This window comes from Jatropha curcas, chromosome 10 (assembly GCF_041381405.1).
Source record: "Jatropha curcas cultivar XTBG-Jc1 chromosome 10, XTBG_Jcur_1.0, whole genome shotgun sequence".
NCBI lineage: Eukaryota > Viridiplantae > Streptophyta > Magnoliopsida > Malpighiales > Euphorbiaceae > Jatropha > Jatropha curcas.
Genome location: NC_143160.1, coordinates 6151294 through 6174449, shown reverse-complemented (window position 1 = coordinate 6174449; position 23156 = coordinate 6151294). Strand labels below are relative to the sequence as shown.

The 23156-nt window shown below is 32.9% G+C and overlaps 4 protein-coding genes and 1 non-coding gene across 5 annotated transcripts; 2 read left to right on the top strand and 3 right to left on the bottom strand.

Moving 5' to 3' along the window:
* Positions 1-7765: 7765 nt before the first annotated feature.
* Positions 7766-11804, bottom strand: LOC105640536 (alpha/beta-Hydrolases superfamily protein). Its single transcript, XM_012224877.4, has 4 exons — positions 11279-11804; positions 10017-10332; positions 9045-9204; positions 7766-8341 (listed from the first exon to the last, which is right to left on the bottom strand). Exons 1-4 carry the CDS (start codon positions 11447-11449, stop codon positions 7873-7875), a joined length of 1116 nt encoding a protein of 371 aa, XP_012080267.1. The 5' UTR covers positions 11450-11804; the 3' UTR covers positions 7766-7872.
* A 146-nt stretch (positions 11805-11950) lies between these two features.
* Positions 11951-14027, bottom strand: LOC105640535 (Tetratricopeptide repeat (TPR)-like superfamily protein). Its single transcript, XM_012224876.4, has one exon. The coding sequence runs from the start codon at positions 13910-13912 to the stop codon at positions 11981-11983; it is 1932 nt and encodes a 643-aa protein (XP_012080266.1). The 5' UTR covers positions 13913-14027; the 3' UTR covers positions 11951-11980.
* A 1283-nt stretch (positions 14028-15310) lies between these two features.
* LOC105640533 (large ribosomal subunit protein eL34) lies at positions 15311-17332 on the top strand. The gene is made up of 4 exons (XM_012224874.4): positions 15311-15469; positions 15870-15949; positions 16813-16922; positions 17066-17332. Exons 1-4 carry the CDS (start codon positions 15391-15393, stop codon positions 17157-17159), a joined length of 363 nt encoding a protein of 120 aa, XP_012080264.1. The 5' UTR covers positions 15311-15390; the 3' UTR covers positions 17160-17332.
* Positions 17333-19537: 2205 nt separating this feature from the next.
* Positions 19538-22957, top strand: OTP87 (pentatricopeptide (PPR) repeat-containing protein). The gene has a single exon (XM_012224873.4). The coding sequence runs from the start codon at positions 19689-19691 to the stop codon at positions 22485-22487; it is 2799 nt and encodes a 932-aa protein (XP_012080263.2). The 5' UTR covers positions 19538-19688; the 3' UTR covers positions 22488-22957.
* TRNAL-CAG (transfer RNA leucine (anticodon CAG)) lies at positions 19544-19624 on the bottom strand. The gene has a single exon. It is a non-coding gene; the product is annotated as a tRNA-Leu (tRNA).
* Positions 22958-23156: the final 199 nt, after the last annotated feature.

The window sequence follows — 23156 nt, the reverse complement described above, 5'->3', positions numbered from 1 at the left end:
CAATATCTAATGCAAGTAGTTATGCAAAACCCAATATCTAAGGATTTAGAATTTTTTAATTCTATCTAAGGAAGGACATAGGAGTTCCAATTATAGCAATATACCATATCCGAAGGCTGTTTATGTCTAAATAACTCTGAAATCAAACTATATATACCTTGAATATAATATACCAGTTAACTTATAGGGAATGTTCAGTAACAATTTTTCAAATAGCATATAGTATTTCGAGTTTGATGAAGCGTGTTATAAAACATTACTTTCTTAATGTTTAATGAAATACTAATAAAACATTTATAGACTAGTAAAACAATTAATTTACGAATTGTGACTCACTTAGCAATATAGGTTGGACATGTGAAAAGAGCTCTCGAATTTGATTCTCACTAAACACATTCGTAGGGAGCGGCGAAGACTCACTTAGCAATATAGGTTGGACATGTGAAAAGAGCTCTCGAATTTGATTCTCACTAAACACATTCGTAGGGAGCGGCGAAGATTCTTAACTGTGACTAAATCCCGAGCCAAATTAGGTGGTCCCTGATAATAGAGTCCAAATAAAACTAACTATCACAGGTCATAATCATCACTAAAAAAAGAGAGAGAGAGAATGTAATGATCATGGCGCACATGTTGGGATCAAAATGCAACATCAAGCAAAATGACCTTACATTTTATATAGGAATGGATTCAAATTTAGCTTCCAAACAAAAATTGGATAATCAAACTACAGGATGAGAAATAGTTAATAGGGACTCATCAAAACCTCAAATCTAAGGAATTCTTCCTTTTCATCAAATTCAAATAATATTCTTTCCTTATAATATCACAGCCATCACCAATCATTGTCTCATACTATATCCTCATTCATACGATAAGTATTATGAATCAGAAAAACCGGTAAACTGCTACATAACAATATGAATACGAGTGAAATGCATGTACAACTATCACTAGATATTCTCTCAAAGGGTAAATTCAATTTCATTTATTAACTGAATAATATTAAATTGAAAATCTTTGAGATTGAGAGTGAGAATCGAAGAGTAAAAGGGTACTATGAAAGCACCCATACACTAGCAAATTTCTACCACAAGAAATATTTGGATGATATAATTAGTACCATATATATATTTGGTACATGGATCATGTCCTAGACATGTGTTGCATTAGATTTAATTTATGAATAGAAGTTGCATTAAAAAGGCACCTTTTGGCTTGGAATTCTCATGATAATTTCCTTATATGAATAAAAAAACAAAAATTAAATGAATTGGGACCCATAAAATGCATGGGTCTCAATGTATTGATGAATACAAAGAAATTAGAATGACACTAATTGCTAGCCGCAGCTGTCTTTTCACACCTGCCTAAAAATGATACTCGAACTAACCAAATCTATAAACGCAGTTTGGTTGGATTTAATTCGATTGGTGGTTTGAGGGAGATTTGAAATACGTGTGCTTAAAAAAAAAAAATATTTATACCTACGAGCTGTAGTTCAATTGACAACACAGATTGATAATATGGAAAGTGCACTCAAGTTCAATCCATCAAATATACATGCAGAGAGGATAAAAGGTATTAACTGTGATTAAACCGTGAATCGGTCTCTGACAATATCAGTGGTTAAAAAAGAAGTACGATAAATTATCCCATTATGTTATTTAGAACCATTATATTTTCAATCAATTGTAAAACTGAAAATTTTATAAGGTTTGGTTTTCATTTTTAAGGTACACCTGTAGGGTTTTTTTTTTTTTTTTTTTTTTTTTTTTTTTTTTAAAGAGTGAGAGAGTGAAATAGAACGATTCTTCAATATTTGAGTCATCATTTTTTTTTTTTATATTGATAAGGAAGCATTAAGCCTTTGAATTATTAGTGAATAAAAAGTAATAATAACAATTTTGTGGCTTGAGACGCAACACGAAATTAATAAAATACTTATAATTTGTCTTTTTTAGCCACGAAAAAGACAAATTATGCTCAATTAAAATATTTATCAATTTTGTCATTAAATTTAAATGTTATTGCGAGTAATTAATTAATTATCAATTGAATTTTGTGGCAGAAGGTACGGCAAATGAAAGTTGAGTGTTTTGTGTTCACAAAATGATTCTACCGTATGCACACGAGTACCAACTTACTTGTAGCTAGGATATTAATTAAAATTGCCACCTATTTTGCATGAATATATAAAAATTACCAAATCCGTTTCATAATATTTGTCACATTTAAAAAATTAGTTTGTTCCAAAAAACTTATCACATTTGTGATTTGGAGAAGTAATAAATCATTTTTTTCTCATGTTTACCCTTTGTATATTATGAATATTATTCCTTCAATTTAATGATTTTCTTAGAAAATCATGATTAAATTAAGGTAATATAGTCAATTTACTTAATAATTTATTATAACTCACAAATTTAATAATTTTCTTAAAAGACGTAAAACTCAAAATGAGACAAGTATTATGAAACAGACATCGTGTTTCACCATAGATGATGAGATTGTACTTACCATCTTTGACATCATAAATAGTTAATACATCGTTAAAGTGAGAAGTACAAAACCATGTAAGTCAATCAAGTACAATTTGGTTGGTATTCTCGCTTATATACACATGAGATTTTTCGAATTTGAATAATCTTCACCACAAATATTTTTATAAATTTTGTGAATCAATAAGAGGGCTACTGCTATTTCATAACATATATTATTTTAGCCCATTAAGCCTCTTAATGAATAAACAAAATCAAATAAGAAAAAAAAATATCAATATGAAACAAGTGTTTTTTCCTTTATCGCAATTTTAATTACTTTATTTCAAAATATAAGTCGTTTAAATGTGATTATTCTGTCCCAAATATAAGTTATTTTGAATATTAAGGAACAATAAATGATTTTTTTTTAAATTTACTTTTATTTATATTAAATACAATATAATAATAATGTGATATATGAGTAATAAAGTGAGATAAAAAGTAATTTAATTAAATTATTATTGATTTTACTATAATTTATAAAAATTAATGGATCCTTTAATATGTTTTATACTAAATCGGAATTAACCTCTACTGCGAGATTCAGTTACATTATTGTTAACTTATACCAACCAACTTCGTTTGCCGACAATCGTTATCCTTATAAAGTAACTTGTCGTATTAATATAAAAACGTGCTTTTCAAAAAAAAAAAAAAAATGATAATAATAATAATGCAGTACATCGCAATTAATTTAATTTATGTACTAATGCATATAAATAAATTAGAGATTTGCTAGCCACATATATTTGCACGGTTCATGGTTAAGTAGCTCTAATAATAATAATTTCATGAATGGTTGTTATTAAAGTAGCTTTAATATTTTAATTGCATGAAATTTATTTATTTGATTATCTGTAAAATTCCACTCAATTTTTTTATTAATTTTAAATGATATTATATAAACAGATGATGAACTTACCTCTAATAATAATAATTTTACTTTTAACTTCTTTTTATTTAATGATAGTTTGAAATAATGTTTTATTTTTTCTAACATTGATTGTTATCGGAATATAACTTTAATATTATATCTTCTCTAATTATAAATATTTTTATTTTTATGATCTTATGCATTGATAACTTTAATATTTTTAATATTGCAATTAAACAATATAAAATGAATTACTTAAAAAATATTTTTTAAATAGAAATTATAAGCAGAGCTCTAATAATATTATTCTTGTTTGAAAATCTTTGTTGAGTTTATTTTGTATACACATGGGTAAAAAATGAAGTATCATGGATAAAGGGATGCTCGCTCAAGATGCACAATCACGATGAAAAAATCAATTGGTTAGTTTTTTTTTTTTTTTTTTTTTTTTTTTTTGACATGGAATGAATTAGTGTAAAAAAAATAACAATCGGGAAATTAAATTGTTGTAATTTCAAACTTAAATTGATCATATGAATTCCAATATTTTCATATTCTTTTTTAAATTTTTTAATTTCTAAATATAAAAATTGTCAGAAATAGAATTCTCATGAATTGAATTTACAAAATCTAATTTTTTAAATTAGAAAATTTATTTCTATTTCATTGAGACGTATAACTTAAGAGTCTATTACAAATCTCAAATCTCAAAATTTGCTTTAAATTAATTATAAAAATAAAAATTATAGTTAATTAAATTTGTGATTTATTTATTTATTTAAGAGTGTGATCATCAGTTTCGTTATATATATATATATATATATATAACGAAACTGATTTCCTCATCACCGACATATTTTCGTCAGAAATATTATTTCTTCCGTAAAGTAGTTGCTGGTGGGGTGATCCTTTGTTTGATTAATCACGTCAATTTTTTTTATTTAGTTATTTTTTTTAGTTATATATATATATATATATATATATATATGTATTTGATATTTTTATTAGTTTAATTATTTTGATTTTATTTTTATGTTCTTTCTACATAATATTTCTTAAAAAAAACTGGTATAGAAAAATAATTTGAAAACATATTATTTTAATGTTTTGCAAGTTTTTTAATTATTTTAAAATATTATCAAGCTTTTTTATAAAAAAATTTAAAATAATATTCTTTTATATTACATGAATTATCAAGCTTTTTTTTATAAAAATTACTCCTCTGTTCTTTTTATTTAGAGAAATTTTTTTTTTTGGGTGTATTTTTTATATAGAGAAAGTTATTTTAAATAGTAACTTTGGGATGCAAGCCAAGTTAAAAAGACTAGAAAGGCCTTGAAGTATATGTGTTTTTTTTAAGATTGAAGCTCAATAATTAAGAAAAATGTCAAACATAAATATTCTCAATATTTAATGCACGCGTATTTCAAATGATAAGTTATCAACTCACTTTTTTATTTTATTTTATAGTAACAGTGGTCATTTTTATAAATTTGGCCACATAAATACAAAATTAGCTCTTATTAGTATATTTAATGAATATATATCCACTTTTATTACTGAAAATTTGGCCACGACTATTGACGTCAGGAATGAATATATGTTATGCTTGGAGTGGGGATCCAAAGATAAAAATGATACACTAAAAGGAGTTAGCTACTCTTCCAAAAAGGGCTGGAAGAGTGCCTTCAGTTGTAAACAATAATGTTGAGATTTTGAAAAAATTGAATGCAATTACTACTCTTTTGGCCATCTTGAGGGAAAAGATAGATAAAAAGAGTGAGCAAATACAAAAAAATAGTACACAACTTGAAGAGCTACAGTCTTTTGTTGTTGATTTGAGGCATTTTCATCAAGGAATGAGTCAGTATTCTGAGATTTTCGAAATACCTATTAAAAAAAAAGGCAAAAAAATAAAGAATTGTTCAAAAGTAGTGATCACCAAGCACTCATAGATTCAGATGAGACCGAACCTCGTACACAAGCACTCATAATTTTAAAATACTATTTTTTACTACAATTCAATTAATAATGTCAAGTACAATTATTATAGTTAAGATGGTGACATTACTGAGAGCTTACTCAGTTATTTGATGCATTAGAAAAGGACAAATGCTAATTTGTTAAAATAGTGAATTCCGTTGAATGTCCTATCATATATAGGAGTTGTCTCAATCTCTAAAAAATTAAAAAAAAAAACAAATTAGAATAAAAAAAGTGATCCACAATCACTGCTCTCCAATCCATATAGTTTGGATTTAGATGTCTCAACTGTATGTACGTTCAAATTAGCAATGTTATTAATTTAATAATATTGAATATCTAATTTTGACATGAAAATTTTAAATTGCTATAATAGATTTGCAAAATAATCAAGCATAACCAACGACGTGTTGGTTGTAGTAGTAAACGACTTCAATCCAATGACAAATTTGATCTTCAATAAACACATTTTACTGAGAGGATAAAAAATATTTACACTCTACGGTTTAAGAAGATTACACATGCTGATTATAAAAAAAAAAAAAAAATCAAGTATATGTTTGTTTTAGATGTGAAATTTTTGAATATATATCTTTAACAAGACTTGAATTAATTAGTCTGTCGGCTAAAAATCCAAATTTCATAATTTTCCTTAGAAATAAGGTTGAAAAATGATGAAATAAAAAATAATATCATAATTAATGATAATATATGAGCCGAAAAAATTTGTCTAAACCATATCCATAGTCTATTTATGAACAAACTAATGAAATTAAGAATTTTTTAAAAAGTGTTCCGACTTTATCCTTTTTTTCAAATGTATAATCAGGAATATATTCATTTCAATAAAATACTGAATTTCATTGATTTGGTCTATAAATGAGATCATGGAACCGGTCTAGATAAGTTTCTCCCTATATTAGCAGCTTAATTTCACTGATTTTTTTTTACAATTAATATTAAAATTAAAATTTTTGGTATTTTAAGTTTTAAATAGAAGTTGAAAGAAGCATGCCAACATGCACTTTTTGACCTATAAATTTGCGTGTGTATAAATGTGTTGGTACATATACGTATATACCGGGAGCAATTAATTATTTTGGTACAAACGTACATACATACAAAATTAAGAAAACCACCTAGAAGACACTACAACCAAAGAGAAACCTAAAAGATCTTCTAAGAATTTGATTGGATGAGGATTATTCCGGAAGTTTCGAGGGTAAGGTAAGGTAAAATAGAGCTATATGGGTTGTTAGGAAGAGAGTATGCCCATCTGTCATCCTCAATTGAAGGAGTTGGCGAGGATTAAAAATTTTAGTTTTTCATATTATGCATCATATTTTAAAAATTCCAAATTCCAAATTTTAGTTGGTTGCCCTTCAAAAAAAAAAAAAAAAAAAAAGGTTGGAGATGGTCTCGGCAGAAGAGATTCCTCGAGTAAAAATTTGCCTATTTTCAAATAGGATGATAAAAAAAAAAATAAAAAAATCACAATATTATCCCAAATTTTATTTTTTTTCAGAAATTTATTACAACTGATTTTCATATAAAAAAACTTTAATGGAGGAATAAGTTAGTAAATAAACGTATCTAAACTTAAAGATCTGAAATCTTCAATTATAAACAACCAACAATCCATCTTATATTTTGAATAACAAGAGAAATAAAATATTGATATAAAAATTACTCAATAACGAGAAACAACTCTGTGAAATGAGAAAAGTTAATAATTAAAACACACAACTCAAGTGAGAGAATACTAAAAATACTCAAGATATCAACTATTACAAATCTGAGAAATTAAATCCAAATTTTATTTTAAACGATTACAGATTTAAAATTTATTAAAAGATAATTAAATAAAATAAAGAAATACTATGAAAATGGATGAAAAGGAACTACCATTGACCAAAGAAGACATCGACAATGGTTCAAAGAGAGAGAGAAATGACTAGATTAAAAAAATCACAGTAAAAAAAGAATAACACACCTTACTTTACCTTTTTTTTTTTTTTTTTTGGATATAACATGAGGCCTAATTGTCCGGAGTAATATATTACATTATGCAATATAAAATAACTTTCTCCTTAACTCACTAAATTGAGAACTCGATACATTCCACTCATCACACTAAGATGAAGACCAACCTTACTTTAATAAACCTACTCTCATCCCATCCAACCGAAGCCAACTTATTGTTGCATACTGCTTATTTCATTTCCTTATTATTTATAAATAGGAATAATATTAATTTAGCTTATAATTTTTATGAAAAGAACTCTCAAAATAATTTATAAGTCATAAGAATGTATCCATTATTTATGATGTTACTAATCTTGGTTAGCTTGCAAATCGATCATCATGGTTTTAATAACGATCACAAAGTTTATTTATAATATAGGTTACAAAATTTTTAATGAAATTACAATTATTATTATATTTCCATTAGTATTGAAGTTTATATGGAGACTAATTACTGAGTTCAAAATTTTCTCGTAAAAACTGGTAAAGCTGTTCGGCAACCATGGCGGCATACTCTTCTTGCGGCAGAAGAGCACCTGGAACCTCAACAAATTTGCTGACCCCTTTGGCTCCTCTGAGTGCTTCCATCTCTGCTTTTGACCTCCTTGGAGATCCTTCAGTTGACACAGCAAGAACTGGTAGCAATCCATCCAAACCTGCAAAGAGTTCAAGAAACTCTTCTCGAGATTTAACTGGGTCAAGGAGACCTGTCAAGAAAGCGGCAGGTGCATAGCGAGCGCCCTTCCGTTTTGTTAGTGCATATCTACTCTCAATGATATCTGAAGTCACATTCTCAGGGTTTGCATAGACGTGAGATTTGTACTGCGATTGAATTGCCTTTTCATTGCTTACAAGCATGTTATACATCATCCAACCAACACCAGGGGCTCTTAGGGTGCCCCTAAGCATTCCGTACCTGTCAAGTCGATAAGAAGTGGACAAATTAGTTCAGCTTCATCTGATTCATGCATATATAGTTCAGTGGATCTGATACAAAAACCTCTATGGACTAACAAGAATAAGCTACAACATTTGTTGATTAAAGCAAAGAGCACAGCAAATGCCATTGGTGTAGAACCTCTATGGACTACCAAGAATAAGCTGCAACATTTGTTGATTAAAGCAGAAAGCACAGCAAATGCCATTGGTGTAGTAGTCAAATAGTCGAGTACATCCTTATCTTGCAGAAGATCAGAGGGTAAAAAGCCATCGCAACCTCCTCCCCCTTTAAAATTCTAACGTACCTAACCGAAAAAAGAAGGAACATGGCAAATAATCTAGGGCACGACCCCTGACACACAATTGGGTTGACAAGTTACCTAGTCAGACCAAATATTAAATGTGGCAGTTCTAAGAGCAGGAAAAACGATTGAATGAAAAAGAAAAAAAATCATGTAATTTTAATCAAGTTATATGTACAACTGGTGAGCTAAGTTGAGTTTTCTGCACCAGAAATAGTTACCCCTCTTGTATTTGTTAATCCTAGGAGAACACACAGATTGCCATGTTCTCTTCTAGTTGCAACACCAGTTAAATTGAGCTCACACCTGTATATTTTACTCCTATACATCGACAAATCAACTTGTTCATATCCAAAAAGATGATACTTCAATTTGTACCTTGTTTCCATGCTGGAATCTCGACCAAACACAATAGGAAGAGGACCAGCCCAGGTTGGTGCAACAGCAGCAATGGCAGATGGCTTCACCAAGCCTTTTTTGGCAGCACGAACTATTAATGTGGCAGCATGCCCTCCGCCAAAGACCACCAAGCCATTTTCTGAATCAATTGCAGAAAATTTTCAGAAAGACACGCCCTACAATTTTCCCTTGTAATTTCCAGTAAATAACAACATAATCCTGAAACAGATGAAATGTGTTCAGCGGTGGACATAGATTGTTATGATGTAGGAAGAAGTGTTTCTCTCTTTTGATTCAAGTGACAATAGAAAAGAACATAAGGTTCTTAGATTTCTTTTGATCTAACTCCACAACATTAAGTATACTACATATCAAGAGTCCAGAGGAACAAGAAATTCTGCCCTTTATTAGAAGAACATGAAAGAGAAAAAAAAATTATACTACCAAGCACACAAATCCAACAGCTATAAACTGGCAAGAACAGAGAAAGCTAAATATTAATACCCAAGGAGTAATTTGGCCTGATAACAACCCATGTAAATGTTAGAATTACAATCAGAAATAGAAGTACCAATTGTACAAAATCCAAAAGAGTCAAGGACAATTACTAATCGTAAGAGTAGCAACTTTTGGCTTATCACAGTTAATATATATTACATTTATCATTTTTCTCGTTTGTGGGTTGGATAAGGAAATTGTGGAATAAGGGGTTAGCATTTAGCTATATGTATAGGAACACATATATAAAGGTAATAAATGGGAAAATTTTATGACACAGAAAATTGTATCCAGACGTAGAACATTGTCTAAAGCAGGTATAAATGCACATGATGCTTTAAGCTATCATTAACAATGAATATGATACAAGCCATAAAAAGAATAGATAAAACATCAAATTACTAGTGATGCATAAAGAAAACAAGAAATCAGATATACACTTTGTTTTACTACCTGCGTAACGCAATGGACTATCTGATGCATTTATGAAGTCCACTAGAAATTTCTCCATGACATCAGCATTATAATCCATTTTTGGCCTATCAGAATAACCCAAACCAGGCCAATCAACAATTGTAGCCTGCCAATTAATTTTACCTACTTGTTGAACAATGTCTCTGGCCACTGATCTCCATTCTTCAACAGTGCTGACATCAGAAATAGTCGGTATCATAAGTATATTTTTTGGTGGATCAGAGCTTTCCTTTGCATGTTCTTCATAATAGATGTTGATGGTGTTGTCTTTAAATTTCCATTGCCAGTTGTTTGACTGAAATTAAAGAGACTAGTAGTGAGAGAGAAAAAATAAAAAAGAATATAATCCCGCAATTAAAATCAAATATCATTTAATAACTAGATAATGGAATCACATAGTTTGCAGAAATTTTGACCTTATGCATAACATTGAAGTTGCATTGATAATGTTTGGCAAAGGATGATTTAACCTTACCAAACAAAGTGGGTATACAAAAGCCACAAGGAAACAAAACCATGATATTGTATTCTGCAGAGGCAGGAAATTTAGACTATAGACAGCATGTATGTGGAAATTTTGCAACTTGAAGGGCAGAACCATTCTTCATAAATGGTGGCAATGTGTGTCAAATTTTCATCAGAACCTTATTATATAGCCGAAAATGTGTAATGAGAGAATATTGGACACCCGCATAAAATCAGGCAAATCCACATGTTACAGACAGAAAGTTACAACCTAAGATTGAAAGCATGCTTATTTGATGCATAAATCTATCAGGGATACGCTAAAATCAAGAGCTAAAACTGAAATCCACACAGCCAAGAATAGAAATTATTCTTTTACTTAGTTCTACAATTACATTTTCTTATTCGTTTGCAAATTCTATTAATCTTGCTAGAATTTGATCAAGCATAGCCAAGTCCATAGAATTAAAGATGTATAAGTCTAAATGAATTTGCATTTAACACGAAATTGTAAATTTGTAAACCAATTCCGTAAAATCTTTTGAATTTCATTATACTAAACAAGCTCCAATCACGAATGGCCTAACTAAATTAAATCTTCCAAATCTTAAAGCCACTATTCTGCATAGTCCTGAGCTCAAGCACAACGAAAGCCACTATTTCGACGTTTCAACCACAAGCACTAAACAAAGCAATAAATTCAGTTATCATATAATCAAGAAACAAATTAGAAAAACTATTCCTTTATATAAAATAAAGGTGCAGATTAGACTCACCTTTAAATGGATGGTGGGTTTATCGGCAACGGGGACTGTGGAGTAGCCAACAGAATTTGATGAGGCTTTTACCAAAATGGGATTTAGAGAAAGAAATGGTTTATAAGTTCTGCAAGAAAGGGAATAAGAAGGTGAAGGAGAGATGAAGAATGTGGCAGAGGACAAAGCCATTGTTTTGTTTTAGGGTTTTGGAGTTGTGAGAAAAGAAAATGCGAGTGATGAGAGAATTTTCAACAGTCAATGTACTTGAAGCAGAGCCATAAAGTCCAATGAGATTTTTGGTGGTTGCCTGGTTAAAAGAAATATCAGCGTGGACTCCCAAGTCCCAACCAATGAAGGGATGTGTTGATTTGATTCCAAAGAATTTGGAAAGTCTAAATTAGTGGTTCCCTTGGTGAATGCGTTCCCCATCGTTGGCGGATGGAGCGAAACTTTTCCTTCGGTTAAGATTAGAGAGAACTTTTTCCTCGTGGGCCTCCAGTTTTATGCACATTGACTGGGCCTTTTGCATCCCAGTGGTTTAGGAAGTTTTAAAATAATGGGCTTTCGTTTGCAAGGATTCATTCAAATTAGCGTCTAATGTAAGAACTCTTTCGCCATCCCAATTAAATGACCAGTCTTCCCTACTTCCAGACTCCAAAAAGAAAGATGTCCTTGGACCCATTGTAAGGAGACACAAAAGGAAGAAACTTTACATATTAATTACCAGTAATCTCCACAAGAACAAGAACCATCAATGAAAGAGTGAAAGCGGCTTCTATCTCTGACCACAATTTCCAATTTATAAACCTGAGAAATCATTTTCATTACTACATGACAGTCCCTGCAAATCCTCAAATTCTTAACTACCCTTATTGTCTTCCCTTCACGCAATCTTGCTATGCCAAATGCCACAGCAAGCTTTTCACTATGCATAGACATTGAATCTTCTTTTTCTTCCTCTTCTATATCATGTAAAACACAACCAATCTCTGGGGCATAACCTCCTTCAACCCTAAGCCTGAACATTACATCCTTCAGCTTCTCATAAGCCTCTTCAGTAATTTTATCTTGTTTTGCACCTGCCACAAAAGTGTACATGACCTTATCAACTTCAATCATGCTCCAACCAGGAGTTTTCTTTATTCTCTGGTCGCTCATTGATCTTCTCACGGTAGCAACATCTTTCCATTTCCCTGCCACTGCATAAACGTTTGATAATAGAACGTGGTCGCTAGAATTGTTTGGGTCGAGCTCAGAAAGCCTTTCCTTCACCTGCTCAGCCAATTTGACATCACCATGAATGCTACAGGCCCCAAGAAGTGTCCGCCAAATAACATCATTAGGTGGAATAGGCATTTGGTATACAAATTCACAAGCCTTCTGTAGCTGACCAGCTCGACCATATAGATCAACCATGCAACCATAATGCTCAATGGCTGGTTTTATATCGTAATGATCCATCATCTTATTAAAATATTCACATCCTTGATCGACCAATCCAGCATGACTACAAGCATACAAGAGCAAAATAAAGGTGATCCCATCAGGCCTAGTTCCAGAGCTTTCCATTTCATGGAAAAGCTTTATTGCTTGTTCCCCATGACCATGCATTGCAAAGCCTGCCATCATTGAAGTCCAAGAAACAATGCTCTTTTTCTTTGGCATACGTTCAAAGACAAGTTGAGCCAAACATAAATTCCCACACTTGGAGTAAGTATCCAGTAATGCGTTATTCACTGATACAATCCAATCAAGCCCAGCTTTCACAATAAACCCATGTAATATTTTCCCAAACTCAAATGCCCCTGCCTGTGCACATGCTGATAGCACTCCTGTCAAGCTTACTTCATTTGGTCTTGTCCCTTCCCTCTGCAACTCCCTAAAAAATTCAAAAGCCTCATCAAAACACCCATTATGGGCAAACCCAACAATCATAGTGCTCCAGGATACATCATCCTTCACCGGCATTTCCACAAACATTTTCCTTGCAAGCTCTAGTTCCCCTGTTTTCACATACCCTGCAAGCATCACATTCCACGAGGTCAAGTTCCTCAAGGGCATAAGATCAAACATTTGCTTCGCACCCTTAACATCTCCACCGTTAAAGCACGCAGTGATCACTGCATTCCATGCAACAACATTTGGTTGAAGCATTTCCTCGAACACATTCCTCGACAATTCTACAGACCCACATTCCCCATACATACTTATCAAAGTTGTCCCAACAAAAATATGGGTGTTTAATCCATGAGTCAAAGCTTGACAATGCAATTGAACTCCAGTTCTCAAGGACCTTAAATTGGCAGCCGCTTTAAGAATGAAAGCGAAAGAGAAGCTATCAGGAGTGAAAAGTGATTCTCTCCTCATTTCAACGAATGTGAAGATAGAATTTTGGGGCTTATCAGATTCGGCAAGGCCTCGGATGAGGGTGTTGTACATGAAAACATCTGGGTTTGGAGTGTGGCGAAACAGACTGCAAGCATAGTCCAGAGAATCGGAGAGTGAGATGGTGCAGTGTAGGAGTAATTTTCCGGCGACGAAAGGATCGGTATCGAGGCCGTTTTTGAGTACATTTGCGTGGATTTGCTTGAGGGACGTTAAGCTTTTGCAACTATTCAACAGAGAAACGCAGAGGGAATGCGAGCTGTTCATTACACACTTTCTCAGTACTACTCCGACATGGCTCTACCTTTTGGTATGAATAGGTCAAGCTAACCTGTGAGAATTTGATTTACTTTATTTATGACTATTTTTTTTTTTCTGAATAGACATTTCTTATTAAGTTGATAAGAAAATACTATAGTAAAAGAAAATGAAGTTATTATATAGTAATTAAAAAACATTGGAGTAAATTCTCATACTAGTTTTTTCAAACGTGAATTCTATGTTGTTTTTATTGCTTAACTTTTGCTCGTTACAAATGAATTTAACTCGTATATATAATTTTTTAATAATTTATATATATAAATATCTATTAATTTATATATATAAATTTTTATTTTTATTTTGTTATAAATGATAATATTATAAACATAAGAAAATCTAATTCAGATATTCTTAACGAGGAGGCTTGCTCAGTATGAAAAGAATTGATTTTAGAAAATAAGCATCTCACAGTGTATGATTTTCTATGTATAAAGCAGTTTAAAATGATATTTTTTTTTATTTAAAACAAAAGAATGTTAATAATTAAAAATATTATTGATATTTTTATAATTCATATAAACTAGTTGTGTATCAGCGCGGATCGTATAAATGTAATTTTCAAGAAAATTATTTTTAATTTACATTTGCGTTGCTTTAATTTAAATAATTTATTTATATACTTTTGATTAAATGATGGAAGGTAAAATAATAGATTCTTTTTTAAATTCTTAAATATTGAACTGAAATATTAATTAGCACAATTAATTATTATAAACAAATTATTGTTATTGAAGTGATATGTTTATTTTTTTTCTAAGTTCTTATATATTCAAATTAAATGAGTGTATAAAAATATTTAATCTTAATAAAATAGATTTTACTGAATTGAAATTAATATTTTAATTCTATTTATTTATCTAATTATACTATTTAATTAATTTTTATTAACTAAGATTCTATTATAACTCCATTAATTTTTTTTATAGAATAAAAACTATTTAATAAAAAGCTTTAAATTTATTATATATTAATTATAATGAAATCTTATTAGTTAATTATAACTCTATTATTTAACAAAGAAAATTTAATTTTTATTTACATATACAGGATATTAATTATAATTCAAAAATAAAATATTAATGTTGTTACTTTTATATTCTAACACGATAAATGTTAGAAATTATATATTTTTATGGATAGAAAATAGATTTAGCAGTAATTTCTCCAACAGTAGGGGTGGAATAATAATTGCAGCCAAATTTTAGGGATTTTATGGTAATTTATCTGGAAAATAATTAAGTAAAAATAAATCTTAAAAGGGTTAAAAGCATTACATCTCAACCGTTGGAAAGAAACAAGGACAGCCGTTGGATTTAGGGCTGTCACGCATCACCTACCGCTACCAGCACTTTTTAACATTTCTCCATCTACTAGAGAAAAACCTCTGTGGTCTCGTCGGCATCGTTCAAGAGAGAGAAGCGAAAATGGTGCAGCGTCTCACGTATCGCACACGCCATAGCTACGCCACCAAGTCCAACCAGCACCGTGTCGTCAAAACCCCTGGTATTTCCTCTTCTCATTGCTTTGGTTTAGCCTACACTCAGTGTAAAACCCTAGATCTTAATTTGCTTAACTGCATTGCTTACTTAGTTATTGGATTAGTTAATTTGGTTTAAGGATTCCATATTTGCTCAGTTAGAGTTTTAATAAATGTTGGGAAAATTGGTCCAATGCATGTGAGAAATTTTGATTTGCAAGTTCATCTGATGTTGCTGAAAGAAAATGCATTTCTGCTTATGATTTTTAATAATGAGCTTAATTATTAACCTTTCTTTATTTTCTTCGTTGATGGAGCTAGTCTAACTGATCTCATTTTCATTTTAAGTTTGCTTTGTTGGTTGGTGGCTTTGGCCTTTTTCACTTAACAATTCTGCTTGTATCTCTGGTATTGATTGAAATTTAGGTGGTAAGCTTGTGTATCAGACTACCAAGAAGAGAGCTAGCGGGCCCAAGTGTCCTGTTACTGGAAAGAGAATCCAAGGGGTATGCTTTATGCTCTCTCGTACCTTTTATACATAATCAATTGCTCTCTAGGCCATGCTAGCGTATGAATGCACTCAAACTAATATCTATTTCTGGTTTAAATCTGGATATGATTTGTTTCTAAGAGCTCCATTTTACCCAGATGAGATTGGCCCTGTGAGGTAAAAACATGGAAAATATTGATTCACCTAGTTTTGGTTGGTTGTATGTGTCCATAGTGTTCATATCAAGAGGATGAAGTGAGTTTATGGAGCATTACACAAGATAAAAAATACAGACTTTTTTGCAACAGACTTTATAACCACAGAAATATGAAATGCTGAAGTTGAAGATATTGTGATGTATAGACATTTATAATGACAATCTTACGATTTAGTAGAAAGTAAATGTATGATTGTTATATTGATTGACTGCACTGTGATGGGGTTGTGGTGTTTTTTCATTGCTGATTGATGCAACATGGATAACCCTTACCTTTATAAGACCATCTATTCCAGTTGACAGTTGTGAGTTAAGTTCCTTGGGACAAAACTTGTGGTTTTTCCAGCTATTTTAGATATTGCATGCTTGGCAATTTTTGACTGTTAATTTTGTGACTATTTGTGGTTTTCTTGTTGCTTGGAAACATTTTTGGTTTATGAATTGTAGCTTTCACATTTGCAGTTTCTAATTTAAGGTTAGGTCCAATGGATTTTCATGTTATGCTTTTTTAGTACCCTAGACCCATGAATGACTGCTTAATTTTAGTGCAACAATTACTGCACCCTTCAGTTTTGATATTTGTCTCTTTTTTTTTTTTTTTTAAATTTTTATATGCCTCCACCTTGGTCTTAGTCGTCATACTTCATCTGTTGTATTTTCAGATTCCTCACTTGAGGCCTGCTGAATACAAGAGGTCTAGATTATCTCGCAATAGGAGAACTGTGAACCGTCCATATGGTGGTGTATTGTCTGGAGGTGCTGTTAGGGAGAGGTTTGTTTCAATCTCATGATTTTTTCACATAATGTTTTAAATAAATATTAGTAAAAATTAGGTGTATTTGCATCTGTTGCTGAATATGTTTTATTTGGCATATAACTTGTAAGTTCATCTGAACCTTTTCTGTGCTTATGCAGGATAATCCGTGCCTTCTTGGTGGAAGAGCAGAAGATTGTGAAGAAGGTTTTGAAAATTCAAAAGGCAAAGGAAAAGTTATCTTCAAAGAGTTGATCTGATGAAACTATGAAGAATCTGTTTTTCCTTTTTTTTTTTTTTTTTTTTTTTTTTTAATTTGCACAAGTGAAAATTTTGACTCTATGATATGATTTTGATAAGACTTCCACATTGTTGTAAGTTTTTTGTTCTAAACATGAATGACCACTTATCTAGCTCTTTTCTCCTTAGGTAAATTTATCACAACGTTTGGGAATCCCATGTCAATTGGCTATGAGAATTGACTTGATGATAGTGTCGGGCATTTAAAAGCCCGACCAATGTTGGCATGAAACCAGTCCTAGGCTCCTAGCTAGACCTTGGTGTCTCTCATGGTTCTTCTCATATGATCCATAATCTATGTTGTTTTGCCTTGTTTCTCTTACATTTCTCCTAAATCTTAGTCCTTGTTGAAGTGTTACCAGTTAGTATGTTAACAGCGAACTGAAAGTGAAAGCCAAGTCAAAGAGTTACACTTCTATTTGACCGACCTTGTTCATTAAGCTTTAATTATTAGGTCGGACCACAGGATCCTACCATAGTCCTTTACTCCCAACGCCCAACGTGATCTGCATTTTATTAAATCAAACAAATGAAGTACCTAATTTTACCTTGAAGTCAGAGACTTTAAAAATTCATTATCCCATCAAAGTGATCCAATTCACAAGATCAATTATACACATCACAGGATATGAAAAAGGGATAATTATAAATTTAGTTTCTCAACTTTCTGAAATTTTTTATTTTGGTTTCTCAATGAGAAAACATTTGTAATAAGGTGTTTAAATTCCAAAAAAATTTTCAATGGGTGTTTTCCGCTTACGTTTGAGTGTCTCTGGCTTACTTGGCAAGCCGGAAATACAAATAGGACGGCAAGTGACGCTGAGTTGTTCAAACTCAAACCTATTAAAACCAAGAGCAAATCAAGAATTATGTGGTTCAGATTTAATCGAACCTAAGGTGAATCAAACCAAGGTATAAAATCGTCATTTAGGGTTTCAAAGGACCAAATCTCTACTTTCCTCACTGTTTCACAATTGCAGCGCCGTCGCCTTCCCTTTCCTCTTTTTTTCCGGCGATGGCAGTGGGGTGCGGTGATTTTTGGACGAACCACCTCTCATGAAAGAAGGGAAGAGATCGTTCGTTCTGCTTGAGAGAGAGGTGAGATCATTTTTTTTCTGATTTTCGCTGTTGTTATAGAACCACCTCTCCTGCGATGAAAATCGTGATGTCCATTGTCGAAGCCATACAGATTACAAGCAACCATACTTTTGGGCGGAAATCTCAGCGGAAGCACAAACAAAGACATCTTGTTTCGGCAGCAAATATATTGAATTCCAAATTTGCATCTTGAATGTTTTCCTTGCGTGACTTCTCATTGGGAGCCTCTTGCCTGTATCTAAACATAATTTTTTTTTAAAAAAAAAGCTTACATATTGTTTGGTAATAATTTCTCATTGGGCTTCTGCTTGAGCTTCTTCTTCCTCTTCTTTCTCTACTTCATCTGCCTATGCTGAATGTACTTGAAGATCCAGCTTGCTTTCGCTTTCCACCATTCCAGAGTTTTTTAGAGAGAGAAATTTCTTAGAATTTAATGGTCTCTCTTCACCGCAACTCTCTTCACGAGGACGACTCATTTTTGGCTTTCTGATTCTGTGACAGTGAGCTGAGGGTAGTGAGAGGATGGTAGCCGTAGGATCAAACCAAATCCGTTGACCTCTTGGGCAAAATATCCACGTCAAACAGCAAAACATCCGTGTCAGCAAAAAAGTCTACACAATATCTTTATTCAATTTGTATTTCTGGCTTGCCACGTGAGACATTCAATTGAAAATTTTTTTAGTTGATTATAAACGTTTTCTATTTAAATATTAAAATAGAAAATTTTTAAAAATTAAGACATTAAATTTATAATCAACCCTGTGAAAAATGATGTTCTTTCCATCCATCCATCGAAATTTGATTTGATGTAGATTAGTAGGATTGAAGAGAATATTCCATTTGATATTGGGTGTGATCGACTTTATGATTAAATTTAAGGGCAATGACTTTACAAGCAGTAATTGGTGGATGAACTTGATCAACAATAAATGCGGATTAAAGGGTTTTTAACAACATAGGAAGTTCCAAATGTCCTTTATGAGTTTTAAAGACAGAACTAGATTCTACCTCTCCCTTCGTTCTCTATTCCTTCCTTTTACGCTTTCCCTCCTAACTGCATGAATGAATAAAGATGACTTCCGTTTCCATGTTTGAACATACATAATATGTATCAAGAAGCAGAAGCGGATGGTTTAAGATGTTATTTTTGTCTCAAAAGCTGCATAAAGGCCACCGGCTTTTCTGGCTCTATTAACTTAGAGCAAAAAGATAATAATATTAATGAGAAAAAATTAATTTTGTGTCAAGAATGGGATTCGAACCCATGCCCTTTCGGACCAGTACCTGAAACTGGCGCCTTAGACCAACTCGGCCATCTTGACAAGGTGCTAACTCTCTGGAACGTTTGTGATTTGTATAATACGAGGTTCACTCAAAGCCATTTCAATGAACTTCCCGCGCTTTTCAAACGGCCATTATCGAAATGCTTCATCGCTGTTCAGAGTCGCCTCTCCATTAGGACCCAACCAAATGAATTCTGTTATCAGTCACAATCTCCAACCCAAGCTAATCCCCATCTCCATTTCCAAACTCATATCTTCACTATCTGTAATCGAAAGGCCATCATTTGTTAGAGCCGACCAATATGAACAGGAAGATCCTGCTCCTTTCCTTGACCCCTTCCACCACTTCAGCAAGTACACAAAATCCAGGCAACATACTGTCAAAGACACAAAAATTATCCATACCCATTTGCTTAAAACAGCTTTATTGCACTCTGATATTGTCGTTGCTAACTCTTTACTCGATTGGTACTGCAAATCCGGCGCCACGTTTTATGCCCTGAAACTGTTTGATGAAATTCCTCAATTAAATGTTATTTCTTGGAACCTTATAATTTCTGGTTATGTTCGTAATATGTTGTTTGAGGATTCGTGGAGATTTTTTTGTAGGATGCATTTTTTTGGTTATAAGCCGAATGATATCACCTATGGCAGTGTACTGTCTGCTTGTGCTGCTTTGCAAGCTCCTATTTTTGGCGAGCAGGTGTACGCACTTGCAATTAGAAATGGATTTTATTCAAATGGTTACGTTCGGGCAGGAATGATAGATTTATTTGCAAAAAATAATAGGTTTGACTATGCTTTGAAGGTGTTTTATGATGTATTGTGCGAGAATGTGGTTTGTTGGAATTCTATCATCTCTGGGGCAGTTAAGAATGGGGAAAATTTGGTTGCTTTAGATCTTTTTGGTCAAATGTGTCGCAGATTTCTGCTTCCAGATAGTTATACCTTCTCAAGTGTTTTGACTGCATGTGCTACTCTGGAACAGATTGAAATTGGGAAAGGAGTTCAAGGGTGGGTGATTAAATGTTGTGCAAAAGACGTCTTTGTGGAGACTGCCATAGTTGATATGTATTCCAAATGTGGTGATATTAATGAAGCTGTCAAGAAATTTTCTCGGATGCCAGTTCGCAATGTAGTTTCATGGACTGCCATTATATCTGGTTTAGTTAAGAGGGGTGATTTTATGTCTGCCCTCAAATTTTTCAAAGAAATGAGGAAAATGGAGGAGGAAACAAACAACTTTACTATTACCAGTGTAATCACTGCTTGCGCCAGACCAAATATGATTAAAGAGGCATTCCAAATCCATAACTGGATTTTGAAGACTGGATTCTCTTTGGATCCAGTGGTGGGGGCTGCTTTAGTTAATATGTATGCAAAAGCACATGCTATTGATTTGTCCGAGATGGTGTTTAGAGAAATGGAAGGCCTAAAGGACCCACGTATATGGGCCATTATGATTTCTTCTTTCGCTCAGAATCAGAGCTCTCAAAGGGCGATAGGTCTATTGCAACGAATGCTACAGGAGGGTCTGAGACCAGACAAATTTTGTTTTTCCAGTGTCTTCAGTGCTATAGATTGCTTGAATTTAGGGAGGCAAATCCACTGCTATACTGTTAAAATAGGTCTTGACCTTGATCTTTCTGTTGGTAGTTCTCTTTTCACAATGTACTCAAAGTGCGGTAACATAGAGGACTCTTACAAAGTCTTTGAGCGTATTCCTATCAGAGACAACATTTCATGTGCGTCAATGATCAGCGGGTTCACAGAGCATGGCTATGAAGATCATGCTTTTGAGCTTTTTAGAGATATGTTGTCCAAACTAAGACCTGATCAAATGACTCTTACTGCAATTCTAAGTGCATGTTCTGGTCTTCATTCTGTAAAGAAAGGTAAGGAAATTCATGGGTATGCTTTCCGTGGTGGAATGGGTACAGAAGCACTGGTTGGTGGTGGGCTTGTCAATATGTATTCAAAATGTGGTGCTCTGGAATCAGCAAGAAAAGTCTTTGACATGCTTCCTGAAAAAGATCCGGTTTCATGTTCTTCCCTGATTTCAGGATATGCACAAAACGGGAGACTTGAAGAGGCAATATTTCTGTTTCATGAAATGTTAATGTCCAATATCACGACTGACTCATTCACCATTTCACCTCTTCTTGGAGCTATTGCACTTATGAACAGATTGGACATTGGGACTCAGCTGCATGCGCATATCACAAAAATGGGTTTAGATTCAGATGTTTCAGTTGGAAGTTCACTTGTTACAATGTATTCTAAATGTGGAAGCATAGAAGAATGCAGTAAAGCATTTGATCAGATTGAGGAACTTGACTTGGTAAGCTGGACAGCTATGATTGCTAGCTATGCTCAGCATGGAAAAGGTGCAGAGGCTTTAAAAATCTATGAGCAGATGGGGAGAAGAGGGATTAGACCCGATTCAGTGACTTTTGTTGGGATTCTCTCTGCCTGCAGCCGTGCCAATTTGGTTGAAGAAGGCTATTTCCATTTTCATGCAATGAAGAAAGACTTTGGGATTGAGCCTACTAACCGTCACTATGCTTGTATGGTTGATCTTCTTGGTCGTTCAGGACAATTGAAAGAGGCTGAGAAGTTCATTAGAAGTATGCCTATCGACCCTGATGTTTTAGTTTGGGCAACACTGCTTGCTGCTTGCAAAATACATGGAGACGTGGAACTTGGAAAGATAGCAGCAAAAAGGGTCATGGAATTAAACCCTAATGATGATGGAGCTTATGTCTCGTTGTCAAATATCTGTGCAGATAGAGGCCAGTGGGAGGAAGTCCTACAGATCAGAAACCTAATGAAAGGCACAGGGGTGAGGAAGGAAGCTGCTTGGAGTTTCATGTGGAACACAAATTTGCCTCCTTTTCCTTAAATAATTAATTAGCTTCAACTGGATCCTCACTCGCAACTTCAGAGTCCTGGAAATAACTCCTCCAGCACCTCATAGATCCTCACTCGCAACCTCAGAGTCCTGGGAATAACTCCTCCAGCACCTCATTAGTCAAGTATGCCTCCTTTAGTAAAACTTAATGGAGAATGTCCTTTCTTGTCCACTTAAGTTCCTCTTGCAAGACACCCTATGTTGGAAAAGGTTGGGCAAAATATGGCATTGGCCCCATCAGAGCAAGACTCTGGGTAACCAAAGTGAACAAGCCCACAGCGAGAGTTGGTTAAATAACAGCTTCAGCACAAGTTACTCAATATTGATAAGAAAAAATTGAATCATTTTAATAAACTTCATAACTCAAAGGATTGTATTCTTTTTTCTTTGACAAAATGATAGCCTTCAGTACAGAATATACATTTGCTGCTGAAAAATTACAACAATTTTTTGGTGTACTAGCAATTTCTTTCAACTATTGTTCTAGCAAGCTATAAGCAGTTCTAGGAAATATTCGCACACCGGACTTCCTACATGATTACTTTCATAGCATTTGAATTTCCTACATGTTGCTTTGTGTACTTGGTACATGATACTTTCACAGCAGTAGTCTGACAAGCACAAGTGAATGATTCACAAAAACTAAAAATATTAAATCTG

Bases quoted from the DNA above. Each gene is read 5' to 3' on its own strand.
- LOC105640536 (XM_012224877.4), bottom strand. From the start codon at position 11,449: ATGGCTTTGTCCTCTGCCACATTCTTCATCTCTCCTTCACCTTCTTAT. The intron at 10,333-11,278 runs GTGAGTCTAATC...CTTTAATTTCAG, and splicing joins AACCCACCATCCATTTAAAG to TCAAACAACTGGCAATGGAA. The intron at 9,205-10,016 runs GTAGTAAAACAA...CAATTGATTCAG, and splicing joins TAGTCCATTGCGTTACGCAG to AAAATGGCTTGGTGGTCTTT.
- LOC105640535 (XM_012224876.4), bottom strand. From the start codon at position 13,912: ATGAACAGCTCGCATTCCCTCTGCGTTTCTCTGTTGAATAGTTGCAAA.
- LOC105640533 (XM_012224874.4), top strand. From the start codon at position 15,391: ATGGTGCAGCGTCTCACGTATCGCACACGCCATAGCTACGCCACCAAG. The intron at 15,470-15,869 runs GTATTTCCTCTT...ATTGAAATTTAG, and splicing joins CCGTGTCGTCAAAACCCCTG to GTGGTAAGCTTGTGTATCAG. The intron at 15,950-16,812 runs GTATGCTTTATG...TTGTATTTTCAG, and splicing joins CTGGAAAGAGAATCCAAGGG to ATTCCTCACTTGAGGCCTGC.
- OTP87 (XM_012224873.4), top strand. From the start codon at position 19,689: ATGAACTTCCCGCGCTTTTCAAACGGCCATTATCGAAATGCTTCATCG.